Source organism: Oryzias latipes, chromosome 19 (genome assembly GCF_053564925.1).
Source record: "Oryzias latipes strain Hd-rR chromosome 19, Olatipes_Hd-rR_3.1".
Classification (NCBI taxonomy): domain Eukaryota; kingdom Metazoa; phylum Chordata; class Actinopteri; order Beloniformes; family Adrianichthyidae; genus Oryzias; species Oryzias latipes.
In genome coordinates, this window is record NC_136255.1 from 6,828,037 (window position 1) to 6,854,721 (window position 26,685).

The 26,685-nt window shown below is 40.7% G+C and overlaps 1 protein-coding gene across 2 annotated transcripts; it reads left to right on the forward strand.

Annotated features, from left to right (window-relative positions):
- The first annotated feature begins 178 nt into the window (after positions 1-178).
- Positions 179-26,609, forward strand: skap1 (src kinase associated phosphoprotein 1). Of its 2 annotated transcripts, none has more exons than XM_004080679.5 (13): positions 179-366; positions 1,160-1,265; positions 1,643-1,668; positions 1,793-1,906; positions 13,589-13,669; positions 13,750-13,833; positions 13,922-14,046; positions 14,898-14,961; positions 16,086-16,265; positions 18,236-18,289; positions 18,390-18,499; positions 25,716-25,818; positions 26,145-26,609. In XM_004080679.5, exons 1-12 carry the CDS (start codon positions 327-329, stop codon positions 25,806-25,808), a joined length of 1,077 nt encoding a protein of 358 aa, XP_004080727.1. In that variant the 5' UTR covers positions 179-326; the 3' UTR covers positions 25,809-25,818; positions 26,145-26,609. The 2 variants fall into 2 exon arrangements, with proteins under 2 accessions (XP_004080727.1, XP_078793909.1); XM_078937783.1 differs by having other exon boundaries at positions 191-366; positions 13,576-13,669.
- The last annotated feature ends 76 nt before the right edge of the window (positions 26,610-26,685 follow it).

A 26,685-nucleotide genomic window follows, 5' to 3' on the forward strand; every position in this document is an offset into this window, starting at 1 on the left:
GCACCTTTCCTGAGTGTCTGTAAATGGGAAGCACTCCAGTTTGCTTTACAACATCCTTTCTGCCAGTTAAAATGTTATCAGCGATGGTAGAGAAACTGCACAGGAAACAGTCACCCATGCTCCTGCTCCTCCCCACTGTGTGCAAATGTTTAAATGCACGGAAGTCAGGTTGGAGTAAAAAAAGTGTTTCGTTGCTGTGATCTGAGAGCGTTGATGAGCATCTAGCTCTTGTTTGGGTCATGAACAGAGACTGAATGTAAATACTTTCTGGGGTCAAATCAAAGTGTGAAGAGGCAGGAATCGTGTTGGACACGCAAAGGCAAGGGATGGGGACATGCCTGCAAGACTTCAGGAGACTCTTGGATGGTAACATCTTTTTCTTGCATCTCATTAGATTATTTTTTCAAATCAGATTTACAAAATAAAACTACTGTGTTTTTAGCGTTATAGCTGTGATTCTATTCCCCCAGAAGCATCAGGAGAATATGAAATTCATTTCTAAAAAAATGATTGTTAGCAGAGAAATAAAAAGTTGGCAGTTTTATGTTTCTCCTAAACTCTCTATTGTGTAAAGATGTTTCCAACCTGGTGACACCATGGCATTTATTTGCATAATCATCCAGATAAAGGAACATGACCTATGACAGATCATTTGCATGTGTCAAGTTATTTGTTTATCATTTGAGGGAAATCAGATAAGCCATGTGGACTAACCCATTCGCTCATTGTTCTGGCAAAGATTAGTATTTTCTTTTTGAACCATTTAAAACCTGCTGTTGATATAAATTAAATGCAAAAGACATATTTGGTTTTTCTCTTATGGCTCTAGTTGTACACATTTCTTTAAAAGTAACGTGGTAGTAACCCAGAGAAGAAGCACTTTTAGAAGTAGAAAACACGATGAAAAAAGGCTTCTAGATTACTTTGAGTCAACATTCTCAGTCAGTGAACTTCATAGGAACCCAAGATCAAAATATGCACAAAGAAACCTCAACTTGGAGCTCAAATGAAACACTTCAAACCCTCAAATGCACATGTAGGCCAGTGCCATGTTGAAAGTTGCCACGTCTGAACATATAATATAGCCTAAAGGTATACTTTTTTAACTTTGTCCCTCTAAAAGAGAACCCAACTCATAGTAAATTGTTGTACTCCTCAGATTGCGAACTGTTTATTTTTGAGATCCTTCAAGATGAGAACCTAAGTGAAAGTGCTGAAAAAACACGCCAGGTCCTTTTGAATAACTTCAGAGTCGTTCATGCAAGGTAGGTGTTCATTTTGAAGCAACAGTGCGTCATTTGTTACCTCTGAAATATTCCAGGTTGTGTTTATTGGTGTCTCCTTAATCTGAGTGATTTTAGTTGGATAAGTCCTTAAAAGAAAAAAACTATGATTAAAAAAAATGTAATTTCCAAGCAGGAGTTGCACATAAACTCAAGTGAAACCCTTGTCTCAGTGTGTTCTCCGGAAGCCGACACTGTCTGCACTGCAAACCTTACTGAAGTTCTGTTCCTTTGTGGCTTTGTGGTCTCTGCATGACACATTTACAGACTTCTTGAAGCCATCATAAACTTAATAAGACAAAAAGAATCAAGTGTTAGTTTAGTGCTTGAGATTGATCTTTTCTTGTTGTTTTGTACAGAAATCCTCAAGAATTCCCCTTGCGATGTAAGTAACAAATCCTCATTTGTTACAATGTACCCCCTGTGGCTAATTCTGCCACACACTTCCCTTAAAGTATCCTCACATGTTTTTGATTCATCCCTTTTTTTAAATGTTCTCCAACTCTCAGTGGACTTCAGGGAGGAAGATGTTTCTGATGATAACCGCAGTTCCAGCCTGGGTCGCTCTGCCCCTTCCGACGACGCTTCAGTGGCTTCTGACTACCAGGATGATGTTCCAGACTGTGAGTTAACAGTAGTTCTGTCTCACTCTTTAAGATTGTGTGGGTCACAGTGGGATATAATGTAGACGCCTAAACTGAAGATGACCTCTTTCTTCTGTCACTTGAAGGCTCTTTTTTTCTGCTAAAACAGTGTGGAAACACCTTAACAACATTTAAGCCACAACAACGTGTCTTTAATATTATTTTCAATCTTCTATCCTGATGAAAAAAAAACCTCAAAGCAGCACAAAATTCACAGACACCACTGATGTTATCTTGTGGAAAATCATCAGTTCTCTGTTCTCGACATTGAAACAGCACAAAGTGAGAGGACCAGATGGAGTATTTTGCCATATAATGTTCTACATCCTCTTGATTTGAAAAAAGCAGACCACATCTGTGAAATGTTCCTCATTCCTGCCTCCCTCCTCTCCATCCAGTGACATAAGTGGCTCCTCCTCCCACGCTTCTCCCTCCTGGCTACTTTGCAGGTACTCTGACACTGGAGAAAGGGAGGCTGGTGGTTCAGAAGGACTTGTATGATGACCTACAGCTCCCTCCAGTGGCAGGTCCAGAGCTTTCATGTTGCACATGGATGGTGTGAGGCGAAATCCCACACAGAGAGGAAGCTTTGTAGCTTCAGGCTAATGCAGTGATTTATTGACCTCAAGCCCCTTCTATTCTTTCTCAACCGGGTTTGAAATACAACACTGTACCTGAGGGGCCGTGTGTGTTCATCCTTCTCTCCCTTTATCAGTCTTTCTTTCTATCTTTCTTCCTCCTGTTCAGATGGAGAATTCCTGACTATATGTACCAGTTAATAGTCTTTGACGTGCCGCAGGTGGGCATTACAGACTCCGCTGCCTCAGGTGCTCTGCTGTTGTTTTTTTTTTTGTAAGGTAAAGCAGAAGATATGTAAAGATTTCACCCTGAAAAAGGTCATTCTTTTAAGTTATTTTCAAACGAAGACATTTAGTAACAGCTGGATATTGTTTGAGCCCGATCTGTTATTTCAAAATGTCCCCATTTTTTGCTGCATCCAACAAAAAGGAACAGCTATTTTTCTGCCTAATAACTGAAAAAAAAACATCAATCACAGCAAATGGTGTAAATATGGACCACGATAAAATAAGACAATACAGACTAATTTGGGAAAATTGTGGAATAATGTGAGATTTCCTTTGGGAAACAAAAGAAAATAAAAGCATGACACCCACAAGAATTCCCCTGTAGGCTACACTGATGATCCAGCCAGCAACAAATCATGCTGTTTGTTGTGGTAAATGACAGTTGTTAAACCTCGTCCACAGTTTGGTTTTATTGTCTCTGCTAAATGTGAAAAATAACCACCACTCAGAACCATTAGAATAGTTTTTTTCCCTTTAAATATTGAGAAGTAATTCCCCTCATCTCTAAATTGCGGGACTCGGGGGGGAAAAAAAAACAGGCGTTTGGCTGTTGGATCAATAGTCCTAACATTTGACTTTGTAAGAAAAATATAAATGTAGCAGTCTGTTATTGCTTGGGGACTGCAACCATGTTAGCATAGTGAATGGTTTGTGTCCTCACAGAGAGGGCGTGCAGAGTTCATAGTTCATGCTCTGTTCACTGCCGGCTGAAAGAAAGAGCTCCCACTCCTCTGCTGGGCGGTCTGTTTCTGAGGAAGAGGGAGTGTTGCTGGGAAATAATGAAGGCATTAATGAAATCTGCGACATTTTTGGAGGAACAGTTAACCATAATGACAATTCTGGGTCATTTAATTTTTACAAAACCTCTTTTTGGTGACAATTGGCATGATTTCTGGGAAAATCTTATGATGTAGAGCTCAGGATTTGGCAGTCAAAGGATCGTGGAAAATAGTGCCTCTCCCGAGTTTAATTGCATCATTTTATTTCATCTGACTGTACACAATAGACTTGGTGAATTGGAGAATGTATGACCCATAGTGATGGACCGCCTGCCTTTGCAGCTCTGTGTTTCCTAACCAGAGAGTGAGTAAGTGTGAAGTCGATGGCTGCTTTAACACGCAGAGGAGCCTGTGCTGTTTGATTAGATGCAGTGGCCTGTTGTCTTCAGGGGTGACAGATTTGTATTGGCTGACAGGAACAGATGGAGCCTCCATTGTTAGTCTGGGTGTCTGCATGGTAATGTGAACTGAGTTTCACCCGTCGACCACGCCGGTGACCTGACTGCGCCGGCAGCCTCAGCCCAGCACCGTTTAAACTCCACACGCCGCCCTCCACCTCTCTGTGCTACTTGGCGCTCGATCACGTTTTGGGGATTTGTTTTTCTGCAACCAACATCGCACAAGCATGCCATTCCATTACATTATGCATACAGAAACAAACATAGGCACAAATTTCCCCCCTCTGGCGTGCAAAACCTCTTCAACACATGTACTTGCAGAGACGCAGATGGACCCCAGGAGACAGCTGGAGATGTTGGGCTTTTAGCTTTGTCACGCTGTTTGCAGGTCAAGTTTACAAAGTTGAAATGGCCTGTTTGTTTTTCTTTGATTGAAGAGCTCTGCTGGGTGCTCTGGGATGTTAGCAGGGAAGATGCAGGGATGACAGAGCACTGCAGGAAGAGCTTTGCTCCAGGAAGTGTTTATGAAGGACATGTCTGTGTTCTTCATTGTGGTCAGAAGAATTTAGGGATGATGTGCCACTGTAAGTACTCAGCTGTGTCTAAAGGCAACGTGACAATGGTCTGAATACCTTTTTTCCATCTTCTTTCAACAAAACGGTTTAAAATTATAGATCTAACATATTTTAATTTATTATGTCAATTATGCTTTTAGATTAGTTATGGTTAACTTGTAGGGGGAAAAAATTTGATTTTTTAAATTTATTTTACTTTGATGAGATATTTACATTTTTTCCATAAAATTTAATAAACCGGAAACTTTTCCACTGATATTTTATTTGACGTCCAATCCTATGTAACGGGAATGTGAAATTACACAGGATTAGCATTTAGGCTTAAAATAATATAAAATATTTATTTGCTCTCAGCTTTTCTTTGTGGGTTGACACGCTGATAAATGAACTTATAGTGTCAGCTCTAAAGGGAGGTTTGTTGTTTTACGTCGGCCAAGAATGCGACGCTTGTCAGTGATCACTTCGCCAGTCTAATTTCCTAAACCAATTACTGGCACCAGTACGCAGTAGGACAACCAATTTGAAGCTATGTCTCGCTGTTGCCTATTCCTCATTTGAATATGAGGATCCAATGCACAGTAACGACATTATTACACAGAGCTTGTAAATAGAATATTAAATCTAAATTTTGTCATTTTGGCTGAAGCTTGAAAAAGCCATTTTAAAGCTAAGTGTCTTTGAAGATCCATGCCTGGACGACGTAGCTGAGGGGGGGAGAAAACAACAACCATGCCAACAGAATTTATTTTTTCATGCGCAAAGTGGCTTATTGTGGGTTTAAAGTGATATTATGGACGAAAATAAAGATGAAGCTTTGTTAAATAAAGATCCTTTAGGAGTTTCCCTATGAAATATTGTGCAGCATTGAGAGTCTAGCTCTCCACAAGCAGATTTAATTCCGGATGTTGTTTCTCCAGTTGAACTTTTGACCTATTTGTCCACTTCATTCCCAAACTGCCGTGGCCTTGAAGTGCAAATCAAACCAATAAATCTCTCAATGCAAAAACATCACAATGACAATGAAAAAAGCAAACCAAATAATAAAAAACATTACAGTTGAGAAATCAAAACAAAATTGCAGAAAGCAAAACACAATTCCAAAAAATTGAAAAGAAAAAATGTTTCGGAAAACAAAAGTAATTTCCAGGTGTCAAAATATAAGGTTGAGAATCACAACACAGCCTACTTTTTCCATTTCTTCTTTCATTTTTTCACATTTGATTTTGATTTCTGGAAATGACTTTTGTTATCTGCAACGTATTCTTCTTTTTTACGGAAACCGGAAAAGCACAATGGGACATCGCTGATCGGACGATGATGTTTGCCCATCATTTCAACTGAAAGATATTTGGCATGAAGTGAAACTGGATCATAAATCATAAAACGTTTATTAGTAGGTAGACATTAAAGACGCATTTGAAAATATGTAAAGTCAAAAATCAAACGCCATTGTCCAATGAGCGACGTCTCATACTTACCTTTTCTGGTTTATTCTTTTTTCTCATTTTTTTTAACATTTCATTTTGATATCTGGAAATTACTTTTACTTTATGAAAGATTTCATTCTTATTTCAGCTTTTTTATGGTGTTTTAGTTTCTGGAATTTTAAAAATTAATTTCAAACTGTACTTTTTTTCCGCTATTTCATTTGTCGTTGTGATCTTTCATATATTTGAAGATGTGATTTGCACTTCAGGGCCACCGTAGCAAGCTGTGACCTATCTGCAGTACGCTCAGAGATGCGTTAAGGATTGCAGCCACCGAACGTCCATCCGTCATGAAGTTTCTTTGGATTTACTGATCGCCATCTACTGTATTTGTTCATCATAATATCTGCCTAGAGATTCATTCCTCACAGCGCTTATCGGGCCATGGATTTTGTGACATTTGGATTGCGGCTGCTCATTTGCAAGCAGCACCAATATGTTAATGAGCCACCTCTTTCTCCTTCACTCTCCCTCTCCCTTTGCCTCTTCAGTCGCTAACTGTGAGCATTTTTAGAAAGGCGTGCATTACAAGGCAGGAGGAGGATCTGTGGATTGCAGCGACTGCTTGCCATTAGGGTTCAAAAGTTCACCCAATTCCCCTAGGGCTACTGTTCTGCTGCAGATGCTGATAGTCTTTTCTTTCTGCCTCTCTCTCCTGGCTTCCTTTCTTCCCCTCTCTTTCTCTCTGTTTACACTATTAATCTTGTACACTCTCACTCACACGGCCTGGCTGGAGGAAAGCGGCTTGAAGGAGGGATTTGGACGTATTTAACCGAAGGGCATCCATCACTCTCATCTCTAACTCCCCACCACCACCACCACACCACCAAAAGCCACATAGCAAAGTTGTTGCACCCTCCTCTAATTTGCTTTGTTTTATTGTTGCACTGCATAATTACATCCCGGCGTTGCCCCTGGTGCAGCGTGGCGCTGAAACCCAGGGAAAGCAGGCAAAGTGAAATGTGCCGCCGTCCATCTGCAAGGAGGAGCATAGACAGAATGCAAAGTGGGAAGCTGGGGCAGGGTGGCTCCTAATCTACCCCGGAGCTGTCAATGTCACAGACAAATAGCAAAACTATCAGATGCCGCGGGTTCAACCGGAGGTTAGTGTTCCCAGGTACCTCCTGCATTCACTCCCTCTCCTTCTCCTCCTGCCTTCCAAATGAGAATTTGATTTTGCCCTCCACTGGAATCCATTTCTGGAGATGAATGAAATTTCAATGCCAAGCCCAGGTGGCCATGCTGATTTCTTAAGGAAATAAATGGTGATCGGAGAGATGTGTTGGCCTGTAAACAGACAGTGACATGGCGGCTTCTAACACCTCTGGGACCTCTCTGTTTAATTGTTTCTATAATGTAGCACTTTAAAGTCATTAACATACCCTTTGGAGTTATTTAAGGATGTTCAGGATGCAGCTCCCTTTACATCCAAATTTGCATCACTTTTCTTTGCGTTAGCCAAGTGGGACAGAGCTGCTGTTTGCTGATGAGCTGCTGGGCGATTCCTCCTCTGCAGTTGGAATTTTACCCATTTATTCAAAATGGATTCTGCTGAAAAGCTCAGAAGCCGGTTAAACAAAATTCATTTTAAAGCTACTTTTGATCTATTTCACAGAATTTAATCCATCAATTCGGCACAAGTTCGGTTTTATTTGAGCATACAAATTCTTAGCAGGTCCGTATTTTGTGCCGCATCAACGTCAATAAAGGTCAGGTTTGAACCTTTTAATTTACATTTTAAAAAGCAATCTATATCCCTTTACATTTGCATTATTTAAAAAAAAAAATCCCCCCAAAAGACATTCACAACCAATTTTCATGCTAACGAATTATTAGTTATAATATTTCATATTTTTATCACTATAAATATCATTAATTTTATTTGTAAGACTGTTATATTTTACCTTAAATTTTGTTTGGACAAAATTTCAAGATAATTACACTTTTAATGCATTTATTAAGGGAAAAACAAATTGTTTAAAACATGTTTTACGCTCTAATTTACTTAATGTATTTTAAAAAAAGACAAATAACTTACATAAAACATAAAATGTTCATAAATACAATTGATGCATTACAATGATTCTTTATTATTATGCTTCAATAAGTACATTAAAACAAAGTACAACACATTTTTTTATCAAAATTAAACCGAAAATACACTTTTAACTAAATGATTATCATTTATTACAAAAAATAACTGTTCCCCTTTTAAAAACAAACTATACAAATGCACATGCATTTGTTTTTAATATCCCAATGCAAGATGGTCATTTTTTCATAACTTTTCCTTTTTTCCTTTATTTCATTTTTCACATATTGCCTTAATAATGAGAGAATTATGTCTGTTGAGTACAGTGAAAATCGAGCAATTTAAATAAACTTGTGAGATTTGTGAGTTACAGTGCGCTGAAATGGCATTTGTCCTTCATTATGTTATACTTGATGGATAAATAGAAATGTATTAACAGCTTTTTAGAAGACATTGATTTTTACATGGTTTTAACTCGTTATTTCTTCAGTTGGTGCTATTCCTCACTGACTGCAGAAATGCCACATTTTTATTACAGATATCCAGTTTTTCATGAGGGCCCAGGCTCCATTTTTTGTATTTATATTGTAACTACTGTTTTTCTTTTCTTTTTTTCCCGTCTCTGTCAGTGGAGCAGCTGAAAACCATCCCCAGCGATTAGGGGATCATTGTATCTGCAGTTAAGCATTTGAATAGTGGTAGTAAATCTGGGAAAGAGAAATTCAGGGTCGCTGTAGACGCTGCTTATGGCTGCCCAGGGGGAAGCCTTCTCACGTTGTAAATTTAGACCCTTTGTGTCTTTGCAGTGGCCGGCCTGTAATGTTTGAGTATCGGAGTCAAGTGCAGAATGTCTTCAGAGTGGATTTTTTTATTTTAGAACGCATCTATTTTTACGGCTGAGTTAGAAAGAAAACAAGAAAGACAAGCTGAAAACACTTGGGTTATTTCTTTAACCCAATTCTTGTGTTATGCATGTTGGGATATATTTATGGGTTACTTTTTGAAGCAATAGTATTTTTTTAAATTAATTTTAACCTCATTTGTGTTTTTATCTCTTTATCTTGTCTTATTTTTTCCTGAGTGAAAATAACCCAAAAAAAACTAGTCCCTTTTAAACTTTGGATTGGGTTATTGTTTAATAGGAATTCTTTAACTAAAATTTAAAGAAGAGACATTTTTCCATTTTTTACTATTGGTTTTTGATTCACACATCGAAGTTTTGTCGAAGCCATGGTTTGTTTATTTAAACAGATTCTGCAAAAGAAAAGTTTCCATAATCATCTTGCATGAATTTCTGGTCCCTTTGAGCATCTTTGGATGGTGACACAGCACTCATGCAGGCTGATATAATGCACTGCATGTTTTCTTTGGTTCAAACACATGCATTAGGAGGTTCTAAACATGGTTTATGTATCGATGACTGAAGTCCTAATCAAATCAGGGGGAGGGAAGAAGGATTAAGAAGACATTCTGCCCTTAACCTCAGTGCTCTCGGTCTCTCTCAGCATTTCTGACGGCCGCCTCTCTACATGGACGTGCACCAAAGGCCTCCCACTGTAATGAGGAAAAATGTATCAATTTAGCTTGGCGTGTGCTCAGATGGAGCGCTGGCTGGGTGAAGGTGCACTGAGTGAATACTTTTTCCTAATCAAGGACAGTGTGGAAGAGGATTGCGGTCTCGTTGGCCTGGCCTGTGGAAGCGGCGGCATTTCTCCCAGCAGCCCCCTCAGGGCTGGGGCGCCTCTCCCTGCCTTCTGTTTCACCTCATCAGCAGAGTTCACAGCAGGGTCAGGTCCTGCCCCCTGATGCTGCATTCACTGTGAAACCTCCTGGATCCAAAGACTGTCAAAGCTCTCAAGGACTAACTAAAGGAGAAAGAAAACCAGAACTTTCTGATCTGAATTTTAAGGCAAAGCGTCACACTGACGTAAAAATTATAATTTTATAAAACTGTAAGTATACCATCAGTAGCTGACGTAAAACCCTAGATTAATTCAAAAATTGAATTGTACAGATTCACCACATGGCCCAATTTTTATTTTCAGTCTGCTGGAATTTTTCAGAAATGAAAACAAACATGAACTAGCGATATAATAAGCAGATGTCCATGTATTGATTTTTGTTTTAATCTAGAAATGCCATCTGCTTTTTCAAGACATCCATATTAGCAAAATGTAATATCTTTCGAGTACTGCTGGAACAAAGTACGCCTTTTTTATTAATGTAGCCTGCAGCATGTCATTTTGTTTTGCTCTTTCATAGAACCAACATTGATTTACTATCAATAAAGGATTGGAGTGTAATCAGGGATAGATGTTCCTAAAGATAGTGGTAACGAAATAATTAAAAGGAAGCATAAGGGACTCGATTGAATGGGGGAATCAACAGGATGCTTCCATTGGCATACAAATTATTAATTAATTTAAATTGCAAACCAACTGCCAGAGAATTTTCAGCTTGAGTTGTTTTAAGACATCCAGAGTTTATTTATCCAATTTTCCAAAAGCCTGCACTTTTGGTTCACCAGGTGTAGGTCTCTCTGCGGTCTGGATGGACTGATGACCTGTTTGGAAGTTCATCCTGAATTCTGAATTAACCTCTGCCCTTTCCTTAACCTTGAATAGGTTTCTGGGAAGTAAAAAATTGATGAAAAAGGCACACATCCTTAGCAGATGAGGGCTTTTATTTGAAAGCAACATAGAAATGCAGCTAAGACATTTTGGGAAAGCAACATTTTCTTGCTTCTTTCTCCCCGTTTTATCGTCAGCATTCTCCACATCACTCTGCATAATCTAAAAGTTTCCACTGGGGTTCAGCGATGGTTCAGACTATAGCCTTTCCCTGCTGTGATTGAATCTTTTGCCCTTCTTTTTCGTCCGACTGTGTGAAAAACAAGATGCTAACAGGGATGGCTCATTTTTGTAGCACAGCCATCATCTTCAGCGCATTTTTTGGTTTTTTTTTCGTACAATCTTAAGTGTGTTATGACCACCGTTAGATCTAATGTAACTTATCAGTCCTCCCACCAGACCATTTCCTTTCATTTTGATTCACTCTCTATCCAGCCTTTGATTGACTTTCAGCCTAACTAAAGTGGATTTTAATGAGAGAATACATTAACTCCCTCTGGTCATGCTAACATAAATCAGCCTTTTCTTGTGGGATCAACTGCTGAGCTCATAACACCCTGCTGAGGGGGTGGGGGGTGCATAACCAAATGAGAGATTGTGGCTGTTGCAGACCGCTGGCACCTTAAATGCATCCTTGTGTATCGTCTCAAAGTTTTACACAAGTTTGAGAATAGACACAGGTCAGTTTCCCCATAAAGATGTTTTTTTCATTTTCCTTTTTTTGTTTACTTCCTACCATGAGTAAACAATGTGACCTAAACTTTTTGTTGCACAGGCAACATTTAGATTTACTCAGCAGGCGGCTAGCAACTCCTCACCTTGATTTACACAACATCCGACCAGACCCCAACACCATATTCATCTGCTCCTCTTTGTTGGTAATTGCACTCAGCTAAATAGGTTATGCAAAAATATCAATAAATTGCCATCAAATTAATGTCAATATCAAAGCTGTGGATGGGGCTAATTAAAACGCAAAAGGGATGAAAATGAAGTCACGGCATTGCCCTGAATAATTGATAATGCAATTTATGATTTTTATGAAAGACTGCCATCTGTCTGCGATTTCGATAAGGCCTTAATTAGATGCATTAATGTGTCACTCGTTGCCTCACTTAAAAGTTAAAACTCAAACACAACGATGGTTTTGGATTTTGTTCAGCACTCTGAATAGCACTTAGTCGGATAACATTACCTTAAAATGGTCCCAAAGAGGTGTTGTACAGTTTTCATTGAAGGATGCAATGTTGACCCAGAACCAATCAGGTTCTACGCTTGTTCAAAGTGCCATTGGGCAGCATTAACCAGTGGGATGCTTTTTGTTGCTTCCATGTGGAGGAATGTAAAGTAATGTGTAAATGTTCGTAAGCTTCATCCTTGCTCTTTCTGGATTCATGCAGAGGATAGTTAGGGAGGGGTTTCAGGTCAGCTGGTGAGGCTGTTTAGTGCGCATGAATGTGTAATGTTTATTGACTTGGAGAGATCAGAGTGATCCTGTGTTGATTTTGTTCCTCCTTTTTTATTAGTCGAGCTCAGCCTTTGAGATAAATGAAGAGTGAGGGAAGCAGACGGATGAGGGGATTAGGAGTGAGCCGCAACGTGGAAGCAGGCCTCAGAAAAAAAAAATGGACGTGGGATAAATGAGGTGGGGGGAGCATAATGACTCCTGTTTGTTATGATGTACTGAATCAGGTTCTCTTTGACAAAACAGTCCTTAGCACCTTTGTGCTTATAGTGTCACTGGTCAGTCCATCCACAAAGACAGGCCGATGATATGTGAGTGTGTTAGTGCTGGGAGGTGTCTGCTATGGAATGACCCACTCATCTGTCAGGACCACAAGCTGAAGTAGTGTGGGGTTAACGGATCACACGCTGGTTTTTCATGCACTTAGATCTCAATGGCAGCCGCAGTTTTGGCTCTAAAGATGCACAGACAAGACTTCAAACAAATCCTCCAGGAAAGACAATCGCACTTGTGGGGGACATTTAACGAGACAGGACATTTACTGTGGTGTCGGGGTTTGCTGTGGGTCCAATCTTGACATGTTTGGCTTCTCGCAGACATCATGAAGGGTGGACTCCAGGCTTTCCCTGTGTCTTGTGCGGTTTGAATAGGGGTGTCACACTGACTTATGTAAATGGTACTTAAGGTGCTCTTGTGTTTCCAACTAAAAGGAGCAGCTTGGAGAAGATCGATGCCTGTTGACTGATGAACTTGGAGGAAGCTGAGTTAAGATTTTGTCACAAACCAGGTACCTCTGTCAAAGCAGGAGTGACCTCACTTAGGGGGCCAAGCCGATCCCCAGGGTTCGGGGAAGGGAGCAAATCATCACTGGCTCAGTGTGGGTGAGGTGAAGGCGCACTTCATGAGAGCCAGTTTAGGATGCATTAAATTCATGATGCCACGTAAGAGCAGAAATGTTATCAACCTATCTCCCGCATAAGTGAGACCGCTCACGGTGCATTACCTAACTGCAGTGCTAATTAGCTTAAGGCTTTCAAGTTGTGCCATTGTCCTATAATGTTTGAAATTCGACTTTGCAAAATGAAGAGTTGCTGGATTCCCACAGGAAGCTTGTTCTCATTAAATTGTTATGTGAGCAGATGTATGGACTGCAGTGCTCAGCACCACTGTAGATGTATTGATCCGGGTTTCTTGAAGCCTAGCGGGGATGTATTTGATCCATGGGTTGAGAGAATTTGTATTCTGGTTTCTGTTGTTTTCTTAGCAATAGAGAAAGTTTATTGCTTTATTCAAAAATAGGTTTTATAGCTTCTACAGTGCATAAATTTGCAGTTCTCCTGTTTTTTATCTGACTGAAAGTAAAAATATAGATGGTTTTGGTCTTTAAACTTGTTTAAAACATGCAAACCCATATAGTTTGTGCTCACAGACTTGGAGGACAACATCCCAGTGGCAGCCCAAGACCTCACCAACATTTTGAAGCAAGGTTACCTTGAAAAGAAGCGAAAAGGCAAGAGAGCACTTAATTCATTAATTTTTATATTCTAATACAATGAGCAAGTAACCAAGAGCATCACTCTTCTTTTTCAGATCACACCTTCTTCGGACCAGAGTGGCAGAAGAGATGGTGTGTCCTCAACAACTCGATATTTTACTACTTTGGGAGTGAAAAGGGTTTGTTTCTAATGTCCATCTGCAGGAACATAACAACCACAGAAGGCTTCGCTACATAACATGCCACCATGTGTTGTCCTCTCTGCAGATAAACAGCAGAAGGGTTCGTTTTATATTGGAAATTACAGCGCACAGCTGGTGCCCAACCTGAGAAAAGACTCCAAAAAAAAATGTTGCTTTGAGCTCACTGCTCCAGGACGACGGGCTTTTCAGGTCTGTATCGTCACAACAGAGGTATTAGTCCTTAATTAGAGGACTATCTTTTTACTATAAAATAAAATTTGATAGTTAATGCATATCTATTATTTAATATTTGATAACCTTTTTTTAATGAGAGAAAAACTTCACTAAAAGATTTAATCCGTTATTTTTTTGGTTTGTTTTTATTATTTATATGTGTCATTTTTTTATGTTTTATTTGTGTATCGATAATTATTCCTTTGAATAAAACTGGCATATTTTTGCCTTGTTATCTATTTCCAGCTTTGAATGGGCAATTTTCCCTTGTATTCAGCTAAAATTCAAAAGCAAAAATAAAATAAAATAAAATGTTCTTAATCCAATATTTTTTTTAAATAATCCCTTAATTTGCAAAACGTTATTATATAAAACTGATGAAAACATGTTTTGAAAAACATTTTTCTTTCTCGTTTTCCTGCAGTTTACTTTTTATAGGCAAAAATATTTTTGAAATTTAACGCAAAAAGGTTAGAAATGCAGCATCTTTAAAAATATACATATTTAAGAATTATTTAGTTGATAAATAATTGATAAAAAACAAACAAAAATGTCATTTATTTAATACATTTTTTCCACAAGTTTGTCACTGAAATCTGTGAAACCTGATTAATATATATATATATATATGTGCTATATTTCCATAACTTTCCCCGGTAACAAATTTTATTTGACACCAAAATTATGGAAAATTTTTCTGCTGCATTTTAATTGTTTTATTATTATAACTTTATTATTCTTTTATATTGAAATTCGTCCTCTCTTATATATTTGCTCAAAATCTAAATACCAATGCTAAGAACAACAGTGTTTCTGCCACTTTTCAGTTTGCTGCCAATAGCCCCCAGGAAGCCAAAGAGTGGGTGGACCAAATCAATTTTGTTCTCAAAGGTAAACCTTTTATTTTTTCTAATTATTTATTCATGTTGCTTTATCAGAAATTCCCTCCTCCTCTGTTTCAGCTATATTGTCACTAAGTGCATTTTTGTGTCTCTTCGTATTTTGGAATTTTCTTACATCCTGTTTGACGTATGAGCATAAAAAGTCATTATAATATAAAGGAATAGATTTTCCAATTCACGAATTGATTTTAAAAAATCATTGAGAGGTAACAAACTCACATGTTTCTATCTTCGTCTTCCACTGAAGTTTCCTGATGTTTTTGCGGTGCAAAAAGGTCAGGAGTGCGTGGGTGCTCTTTATCATCTCTGACTCGTATAAAAAAACACCCAATCCATTACTGCCTGCACAGCCAAGCACAACAGTCCTGCACCTCCTCATTGGACGTGTGGTTCCACTGCGTCACGTGCACCAACATGCAGCCCCGGTTTCCCTTCACCTCCTCCCACAGCCCTCCTACTGAATTCCAACTTACAGGAAATTGATTGGTAGATGTTCTGGCTATCCTCCAGTGACATTGATTTCTGCTTGGGTGCTGTTGTATGGCAGACGACCTGATACCCCGTGTTGCAGCTGCCCGTCGCTTGCAATGAACCAGCTCCTACATCTGAGCAAGCACTTGTGCCTCGTTTTCTCTCAAATGAACTCAGGCAGGGCCACCGATTAGCGGGAAGCAAAGGACACTCTGCAGTTTATCTTACATCCTGAGAGCACAGAGGCTTTCATCTCAAAGTGTGTTTGGCCAAGATTGTTCTTCGCTCCTCTAACATAAGGACTTTTCTTTGGTAAATTAACTCAGGTTTTTATTTGCTTTAGTGTGGAAAAACCACCAAAAAGTACTACCCAAATAACTAATCATAACAAAAAAGAGAGTTTAATAATAATAGAATAATTGATCAGGAGAACATTGATTTTCTGTAATTTTTCTAAACAAATTTTTAAATAGAATAATTACTTATTGAGAATAAGTTCTTCATTTTCATTTCATTTTTCAAAATAATATTTAAAAAAAAACAGAGCTTGTTGGTGTGTGTGTGACCTCTGCTGTGGCCTCCAGTCCAAGCCTCTGCATTGTTTTCTGTGTCCTCCACCTCACATCTCCCATTCCGTCACAGATCTGAGCTCCACCACCATTCCTGTGGATGACGATGAAGATGAGGAAGACTACGATGACATTGTGCCTGGCAGTCCTCCGCAGCAGCTGCATACCCGGGCCTCCCAGAGCAACAAACAGAGCGGAGAGGAGGACTGGGAGGCCGAGGATGAGAGCGAGAAAATCTACGAGGTGCTGCCAGGTACGAGGGGCGTGGCCATCCCACGTTTGAACCCCCATCCTGTTTTAGACCTGGAGGGTGCATAAATTCCAGTGCTACTTCACCAGACAAAGGGCTTCTCTGATTGTCACGCAAACCCTTTCTCGGACCTGGCAGAGCATGCGCGTCACCAGTATATAGCAGGCTTTCATGCTAATTGCGCACGCGTCACGTCTGCAAAAAGTGTGTTGTGACCGAAAAAACAAGGAAAACTATATTTTCACATTATTTTTGTAGTTTATCTCAAAGCAGTTATGTGGTCGAAATCAGCAACAAAGGCCAGCTTTGAAAAGCTGCACTACATAAAGTCCAATTAGCTCATGTTGCCAGGCAACAAATTACCTTCCATTCCAAAAAAAGAAAAAAAAAATGCAACTGCAATCTAACTGAAAGGAAATGAAGACTGTATCTCTTTAGGCTGAAAATAGTTCGGAATCTCTTCATGTCGCATATTTAATAGAAATTAAAGTTTGACTGACGAGCGCGACGCACAGCGCGCGCGAGCTCCTCTTGAAGGGGAGAGACAGTGCCATGTGTCAGGGCGGCTACAAGATCCCAAGAAGGACAAAAGAGGTGATCCGATCTTTTCATGGCCGTCGTCCATCACTGTTTCTATTAAATAAGATACATCAAGATTCGGTTTCAGTCAGTGAGTACATTACCTTTACCAAAATCACTGGTGAAAGGGAAATCAGTCTTCAGAATGTCACGCCGCCGTTCAAAGCCATCTGGGAAGAGGTACAGAGCCTGACCACAGATGGCATATCGGATGACAGCCTCTTTCGTTCACTTTCTCACCCCTTCCCTTATTAATCATGCACCACCTCTATGCTCATCAAAAGCTTAACCACCACACAAACACCAGAAACTGCTTTTTTTCCCCAACTCATTTTGCTAATCTAGAAGAATGTGGAAGCTCCCACCCCTACAATGTGTTCATAAACATAAGCAGAATATTCTTGATAACTGTTCCAAAACTCAACACACGATTAAACACATTGTCCATAGTTTTTATTTAATCTTTCCCTCCCCAAAAAAGTTAATAACATTTAATGACCATAAATATTTAGGATTTGCAAAATTGCAAAATTGACTGCAGCATCCATTTCTGGTTGATGAGGGCTCTTCGTTTTGTCGCAGGGATGAGGCTGGCTCAGATGCTGGCAGATTGCGGAGCGCGGTTGGTATTGGCTCGGGTGCTGATGACTGATTTTATTGACTGGAAAATTAAATCACTTGGATATAGAAAAGCATCGGACCATAGCAGTGGTCTCTTAGCGGAGTGATGCTTCTCTCCGCATACAACACTGAATGCTTAGATCCACTGCAAATATTGAATTTGCTTCTTTTCTTCCTCTTTTTGGTGTATAGCCACAAAGTGATTTTTGTTTTTGTTTTTACAAGTTTGGAGAAGAAAAAACTAAGTGAACACACAGTAGAGTTTAAATAGAAAGTACACACATGACCGCAAATTTGCATGCATGTGTGTGTGTGTCAGTGTGTGTGTCATCTTTCCTGCTCTTCCTGGAAGGAGAGGCGCAGGTTGTGCTGGAAGGTGGATAGTGTTGCTGGGCTGTGGTCCGGCTGTCAGCCTGCTTCTGCTCAGGATGAATGTGGGAGACAGAGGGAGGCATATCACTGTGTCACCTAACAGACCACCGGGTGCCACGCCCCACAGTCAATGCCACGTCCGCCTCTGTGCGCCTTGAAGACAGCTTCTGCTTCTTTAACTATCCTGCCAGCACTTTGATATATGTCAGCTCATTGATCCTTGCCAGGGAGTTCAGTCTGCTCCAAAGAAAAATAAGCATTTTTTTCCAGCTTACCTTAAGACACATTTCTCCATCTGTAACAGTTTGAGTTCTAAATAAATTGACTTTAGAAAATCATGTTTCGAAGCATTATTCTTCGGTTAAATATCAATCTGCTAATGCTCAGTCATCTCTTTTTAGAAGAGGATTTCCAAGACCTTCAGAATGAGAGCTTTGAGAAGAACAGCAGATCAGGTTAGATTATTTTTACATTTCCATCACTGAAAAATGTCACTAATGTGTGAAAAGTCCCTTTAAAAAAAAACCTTACCTGTGCATGGTTGTTTTCTTGCAGATTCCTCCTCAGATTTTGCTAACTACTACCAAGGTCTATGGGATTGCCAGGCTGACGAGCCAGATGAGCTGGACTTTCAAAGAGGAGATCTCATCTACATTATCAGCAAGGTCAGCATCACAGACGTCCAAAAAGGATCCAGAAGTTTTCAGTTTCACCTTAAACTCTGGTATGTTTGGAGCCACTTTGGTGAATTTGATGGAAACAATTGCTTCTAATGAAGGGGCACTTCTGGTTGCACCTTAGACTCCTTGATATAATTAAAGGAGGGTTTATAGTAATTTAGACCAAGTAAGATGCGATTGAGGCATGTAAAATGCACAATTATTTAAGGGTTAAACAACATCAGCTTCCGTAATTGCCCCGTTCTCATTTACTTTCTGAGCATGCTGATATCCCCAACCTCTAAATTCCTCTGTTAGCCTGCAGTAGCATCCCACTGTTGCAGGGGAGCCAGCAGTGGTATTGTCTATTCACGGGCCACCAGGGTGAAGTACCATTTGGCGCGCTGCGTTATGAAGCTGTTGTTCATTACAGAGCCTCCATCACATGGGTTAATTGAGTCGGCAGCCAAGCGAAACTCTGTCTTTCTGTTTGACATAAACTGCAGGTGAAGCCATCCTGCTCAGCTGCTGTTTTCCCTCCATCTACTTCCTCGTGTTCTAGGGCCATCTTGCAGTTACACGCAGAGAATCTACCAGTGAACAGACACCCTACTGGAAATCAATGGCTTGTAATTTGGGCACTTCTGCTCTGCAGTGAAGAGGGACTAGTTCCCAGACTGTTACTACCGGTCGATATCCAATTGAATCGTTGTGTCTTTACACAGTTTGGGTAACCTGAATGAAGAAGGCAGAAAAAAGTAAATTATTTGGTAGAGATTTGATGTTCATTATTAGAATGCCTGTTTTTCTCTGGTTGAAGCTACAGGCTTAAAATGGTCAGTTTTCACACCTGGATGGAGATCAGAATTTAAAGTCCCTCTTTGATCCTATTTTGATCTATTGTAAAAGCGTTCCCAGTGGTCTTTTAAATATCATCATTTTATGCCGTTTTTAGGCTAAACCCTGTGTTGTTTTTAGGACATAGTTTCTGCAGAGCAGCAGCGGTTCATCAGAAATTCGCCCCTGAGTTGTGGGCAGGACCGTTGATGCAGAGCAACCCTGACCCCCCTTCCCACCACTCATAATTGATGGCTCTCTGTTTACACGCTCTTTCACTAGCTTACAGCCCCCTCACAACCCCAACCTAACATTACCAGCGCAACAAGAATTGAGAGCAATATTGGAGCTATCCAGCCGTAGTTTTGATAGATGCCAGCTCAGACAAGGAAAACAAAGACGTACATGGAACTATTTGAATACAAGTGGATGCATCAGAATGGAGTGGGGCGGGGGGCACCCAGCTTATTTTTTACGTCACAAATAACATTTTTCATCTGCTCCTGATTCATAACAATTCGAATGAAGACTTACTCAGAAATACAAGTTTGTGCTTAATTTTCTCTAGGTTTGTCCTCCATCATCAGAAAAATGCCACTAGAACATGTGAAAAACACCAAAAACACTATTTTCATTGGAGTCGGTCTTTAACAAAACTAATTGTCTCAATTTTGAAATTAAAAGTCATCTTTATGAACAGCCTAAGTGCCTTAAAGAGGATAAATCGCTTTTCTCTTAGCGGTGCCGGGCTAAAGTAAAACCAGTAGGCTATGCTCTTTCTGGGGGCTGATCAGGAGAAGATGCCAAAATTGCCATCTTTAAATTTCCATGCAACAATCACAAAACTGTCAGTTATTTGGAGTAAAGGGAAACTTGGTTCAGATCTGCTCATCAGCCCAACCTGGTAGATTACTTTTTTCTGTGCGGTTTGGATTTCTGCCTCATAGAGGAATCAGTTACTGCCTGCAGTATGAAAAATCTGTTATAAGTATCTTTTAATAAACTTAAAGTGAGGTTGTAAATTATTTACTAACTGCTGGGTGTTTTTTATTTTTTGATGTCAAGCCTGGAAGCGCGGCCTCTTTTCATCCTAACAGCATCCCATTTTCCTTTTGTCAGTCATTATTTGGCATTAATCTGCTGTTTATTGTGATGAGCCCTTGGGGAGGGTTTCCCCGTGTCTTCTGGATGTGTGTGGCGGTCCCGCTGCTGTTTAGTGTTACGGGGTGTTCCTGAGAATCCGTGACCTCCGTGAGTGAAATACCGGCCCTTGGCTGGATCTCAAGCCTGTCGCTTAACTGGGGACCCAGACACATGAAATGGCTGTAATAAAATCGGGGGCCATAAATTCTCTCTGAGGGTGGGAGGCCTAGTTGTCTGTGCTGTTATGTCAACACTGACCATAATTACAAGGTAATAAGGACACGCTCTAAGTGCTAAATCAATGGTGCTAACAAACTGTTATTTTTAAAGCTGGGATGTGATTGACTGCTGAAGTGCAGAATGGGATAGCCACAGGCGTGGTGTCATATGGCTGTGAACTGAGGAGAACATGCCGATTGTATAAAAGGGCCTCATCCGTCATTATTGATCCCTCACTTACTGTAAAGTGGAGGCATTTTTACTGTATTTGTGTCTTTTCTTCCCTCCCCTGTGTGCTGCCCAGCGCCAGCGCTTATATTTGCGCTCCACCAGCAAAGTAAATAAATTAGCAGCATTACAACTCACACAAATCCCATTAGTTTGTGGATAACTTATCTTGTAGCGCGGCTCTGCTGCTGTTTTCAGTGGAGCCTGTCTTCTGCAGAGTTCAGCGGCGATGCTCGGCTGGCTGGTATATGAGGCAGAAACATGCATCCTTGCTCTTTACTTACATTAATATCTCTATGCTCAGATTGCTCATTTTAAAACTTCACAATTTTTGTCTTGCCCATGACCCCAAAAGGGATTTAGCGGGTTTGAACGGATAGATGGCTTTATATTGTTGAATCAAGCAAGTTCCCATGGATCAGAAGAGGCTTGACAGTGAAAGGGACAGCTTTAACGGGATTTACAGTGTGTGTCTGATTCAATTATGGCATCGGCTCCAGCCTTTTGTTGCATCGTTCTGTGACGCGTGTAACGCCTGCGTCCTCTGCAGCCCCGGCCCGCACCAGGCCATAAGGCTGCCCCACATTCTTGCCCCGCTAATTTATGTATTCACAATCAAAAGGCATGGACTCCACAGGTCAGCTGTCACATTCCTGTATTCCCACAGGCACTCATGGAGAACGGCAGGATGGAGTGGGAAGAGATTTATGACGCAAACCCTTCCAGGGTCCTTAAAACTCTGGCAAGCACAATCTCTTCCTATTTTTTAGTCTTGATTCGCTTTCCTCCGTCCAACCAAATCCCAGGGAAAGGAAGTTGGAACAGCCAATCTGGTGTGGCTCCAGATCACATTTGACCAAAGTTGTTGTATTAAAAAAAAACACACAATAAGAACATGGACACCACTGACACCTGGTGGTGTTTATCAACAGTCCTGGAAGGTTTAGAAGCTGATTTAAGGCTTTAAAGTTCCACACACACTGGTATTTAAACTCACTTTTGTTATATTTAAAAGTAAAATGAAATATTCATAATCTTTTGGGTATGAAATCTCTTATTTTTCTATTTTGCACAGAGATTTTCTGTTTAACTCGATGACATGGGGTGCTGCCTACAGGTCACCCCAGCTGAACGCAGCAGAAGAAAAAGAAAAGTGGACAAACAATCAGATGGGAAAAGTCAGGCAAGTGGGACAAAGAGGGAAGAGGGGGATCCCTTTCTTCTTTTGTGCTAATCCGCCCCCCCCTCGCACCCTTTCCTTTTCTCTGTCACACCCCAATTTAAAGACCCCTGGCTGCTTTTGTGACCATAGACACCAAGACACTATAGACAGGCAAGACATCCTTTTTACCACCCAAAGTAGCAGGGGGTGAGTCTGCCGTTTGGGGTCATGCAGGAGGCAGCGGTCATCCCCCGGTCAACTACAGTAGGTCATTATTCAGCCCAAGCCAATAGCCCAGAACCGTGTCCGAGCAACCCACCCCCAATCCATTCCACTTAATTATTATAAATGAGGGGCGGCATAAACAGCCATCATTACAGACACTCAGTGGCATACACAAATCCACTTTAAATTGCTATTAAGTTAAGGACCTATCTGTAATCCCAGGCGTGCATTAGAAAGAAGCAAGTCGACTTTCTTTTTATTAAATCTCATCGTCCCTGAGATATCTTCAAACGTTCTTATGCTTTGTCATGTTTCCAATCGGGAGCCAATTCAGTGATTTATTTGAACCCCACCTGGAACAGTTTTGGCTCCCTAAGATCTCCCTGAAACATCTGCATGTTCAGGTTGCTTGTGGAGGTGCATGTATGTGAGGAGGGCTCGCTAACCTGATCGCGGGATACAGATGATGAGCTCCCTCCAGATAGAGGTGACCATGTTTCTTTATTAGAGTGACCGGTGATGGAAGAACTGCACAGAGCTGCAGTGTATCTGATGATGATGTCAAAGAAGAAAAAGGAACAGAAAAAAGAGAAGCGCTGGAACAACAACGGAGAGGACACAAGCGGAAACGTGGCTACAGGAGAGATGGGAATGAGAGGGTGGAGGGGGTTGGAAATGTGGAAGAAGGGAGGGAGAGATTGTAACAACCAGGCAGTGGGTTCAGCGGCAGGGCAATGAGAAACTTCCTGCGCTCCATCACTCCCAAGGCCTGCCTCAGTCAGCTGGTGGCCGGGTGGAGATGCCTCATGTGTCAGGCTTATTAGCACTCCCCCTAGTTTGTATGCATTTGGGATTGTGTGTGTTTGTGTTTCATCTGGGAACATGTGTGCAGACACGCAGCTAGGATGTGTGCAGAAGATCGCCCCCTTAAAGGGGCATTTGACGCAGACAAAGACAGATGAAGAAGACGACTTTTGTTTTGGATGCATCACGGCAGCGTGGCTCCACACCTGCTTCACCCATCCTCTCTTTCCTGCACCCAGCCAACCTCGACTCACCTTCTCCTCGCTTCAGGCTCGGGTAGCTGTCATTCTGTCCTCTGGTCGGCGACGTGAGCAATGGGTCTATCAGAATGCCGCCATTAGCCAGCCCCCTGAGTGGTAAATAAACGATTGCGCGGGTACACTGCAGGTGTTGTCATGGCAACCCGCTCTTCAGTGCCAACCCCGCCCATGCTCATTCCAAGCTCTCTCAGCGGAGAAGTCACCGAGAGGTCAGCGAGTCGAGGCACTGCAGCCGCCACGATGCGGCGCTGTTCGGCCCCCCCTTCCCCTTCTGCTGACATGTTTGATCTGCAACCAGGTGGGAGCTGCTGCATCCTTTCAATAAGCGACATTTCTGTTTCACTCCAAGCATTTTTTGTCCTAAAACATTTCATCCATCCAAAGTGAGCCAAATTCCTACATTTTATGGCGTCTTACACAATAAAAGACAAAAATAGACAGAGAAATGAAGAAGGAAAAAAATCACGTGTGCTGAAGGGGAGTTAGCATAGTTTTTGTCATTTGGACCATTTCCTCTCTACACCTTTTGCAATGTCCTTATTACAGCAGGTGTACTCTGGATGAACTCGTTTCAAGTGCGGGGAAGATGGAGTCGGCACGCCTCACAGACTTCCACCGCCATTGGCGCCCACTCCGTTATGTAGCAGTAGTATTAAAATGGCGGCGCTGATAATCCAAAAGACCTTTCTCAGGGAGAATTTGAAACCAACAGCACAGATGGGCAAAGGAGATAAATAAAACTCTCTGTCACTACGGTTGGTGGTATAGTGCTGCGACGCCCCCAAGGGAGAGGAGAACTGTTTCTCTCTATGCCTCCCCCCCGTCCGTCTGTCTCCCCCTTACTACTCTGTTCACATTCCCCTCATAAGGAAGCCGAGCCAGCTTTCTGCGAGCGGGACTTTTGCTCAGCGGTCTTATGGGGAACATGAAAACACCATTTCAGACTCAACTTTCCCTGAATTGTCAGTTTGTGAAACCGCCAAGCATCCTGGAACATGGCGGCCGAGCTGTCAAGGATGTTGGTGAAGTAAAACGATGAGGCCTGTGTGGACAATTCCTTTCTATCTGTTTGTTCTGTGAGGACTCTTGAGTCTTGTTGTTTATCACCATTCCAGCCATTCATTTATCCTGAGTGTCCAGAAACAGGTCATTATCTGCAGGCCTCATTCCTCTGGCTGCACCGAGGTGTCAGGCGAATCAGCTCCACCATTGATGGAGTGTGCGCGCTTTTACCAGGAAAAACAGGGCCACCAAATGCGTGCTTCACCATGTATGTCCTTACAGCGGCTGCAAGCTTTTATCTCCTCCTGGATGCTGAGACTTGCAGCCATTTTCAATCTGAGAGGAGAGGAGCGGCCGCGCCCCGCTGTACTATCCCCAACATCAATGCAGAACAAATCTAAGATCCAACCGCAATGATCAGAAGGTTTTGTTTGGATCAATAGGACTTAAGTCTGTTTTATGGAAAAAGAGTTATTTTATTTTGTGTAAAAATCTAACTTTAAATTATAATTTTTCAAATGAGCTGAATTTTAGATGTTAAAAAAATATATAGTTACTCCTTAATTTTTAGGAAAGGCAGTTTACTGATCCTTCTAAAAATGTTATTCTTTTTTATTAAAAGGCAACGATTTATTTTAAATTTAGTTTTGGATTTATTGTATTTATCTTTGCAAATATTTGAATGAAAGAGACAATCAGATTGCAAAAAAAAGTTATTTTAAACCCAAATATCTGTTTTCTTTGCTCCCCAACCTGTTTTTTATTAGTCTTTGAAATGTGATCAGCGTTATGGTTTATTATATTTTGCTTTTCAGTCTATAAAAGCCTGAAGCAGCTCCGTTTGCAGAGCCCAAATCTGTTGAATTTTAAGGCTACTTTGCATTTTCTTAAAAAGGAATAAAACAAAGATCTGCAATTTATTTTCTTTTGTTGCGACGTACAGAACTCTTCATTTAATTGGTGTGGAAGAGAGATCCCAGCTGTGCTTATGGCTTTGGAGCGGTTAAAAAACGCTTTTATTCTAGGCGCTCCCTGTCTGGATGGCCTCGTTTAGTTTTCCACACATTTTAAAGAAAAGCCCTAAAGGCTAATGAGCCTAAATGTCTATTCCTATATTGTGAATTGTTGTTTTTTTTTTGGTGATGGAGGTCTAGACTCCTGGATATTCTCTTCTAAAAATTACTTCATGTGGATCAAAAACAACCTCACAATTTGGGCACTTTAGTGGCAGCTGAAGACAATAAATTCAACTGCAAGTTTATATTTCCTAACGAATATGATAAAATAAGTTAAATCAAATAAAAATGACTATTTTTGAGACTTTTTTTTTCTTCTGGTGCAGGAGTACAACATTCACGGCTGGTGGGTGGGTGAGCTGAACGGCACAGTTGGTATTGTTCCAAAGGACTTTCTGCAACCTGCCTACATCCTGTGAGCTGCAACAGGTACGGTGGCACTCTCTTAGCGTGAGCATTATGGACCATAACTGTGGCCTAATACACAAAAAGCGTCCCCCTGGTGCTCATCCAGATTGCCACTAAGGTCCATTTCAGCCGTTGACCTGCTGTTTATGGCATCTGCTGGCAGAAAGAAGTACTGCAAAAAGCAATCTGAGCGCTGCAGTGATGAAAACAGGAGACCCAGTAGAAGCCTGATTGTTGCATTAGATGTGCTATAGAAACAAATTCCCTCATACAGTTAGAAAGGCTTATTTTAAAATGAACTCTGCATTATTAATGTGTAATTTCCTGATTTTTCATTTCTTTTGCAGGACTGCTGCAGACATGTCCAGCCATATTTTCTATAAGACAAACTAGAGTTCACTATGTAAATTCATATTTTTCTCCCTTTCAGACTGGAAATTACATTACCCATAATCCATTTCTAAAGCTTATTTCTGTTCCACAGACAGCATACTAATTAATTTCAGGCCATAAACATTCAGATTTCTAGAAAACAGCTGACATTTTTTCCAAAAGATGTTCATTTTCTGTGTTTTTTCCTTAGACACATTCACAGTTTTTTATAAAATATGTATAATAGAACAAAAATGCTTTAGTAAAACTGACAGAATTTTCAATTTAAATGCATTTATTAGTTAACTGGTTAAAATCCTCTGGATTTAACTGATTTTAAAAGGGGAATTTTGCTGGAAATTCCCTGTTTTAACACTTTACAGGATTTACTGGCAAAACATTTGAAACTAGACAACTGGTATTAAAAACTTGCCATAAAACCATGTTTATCTGGGTTTTTTTCTTGCCATTTTTTTTTTCAATATCATACTTTATTAATAACCACAAGAAAGGTTC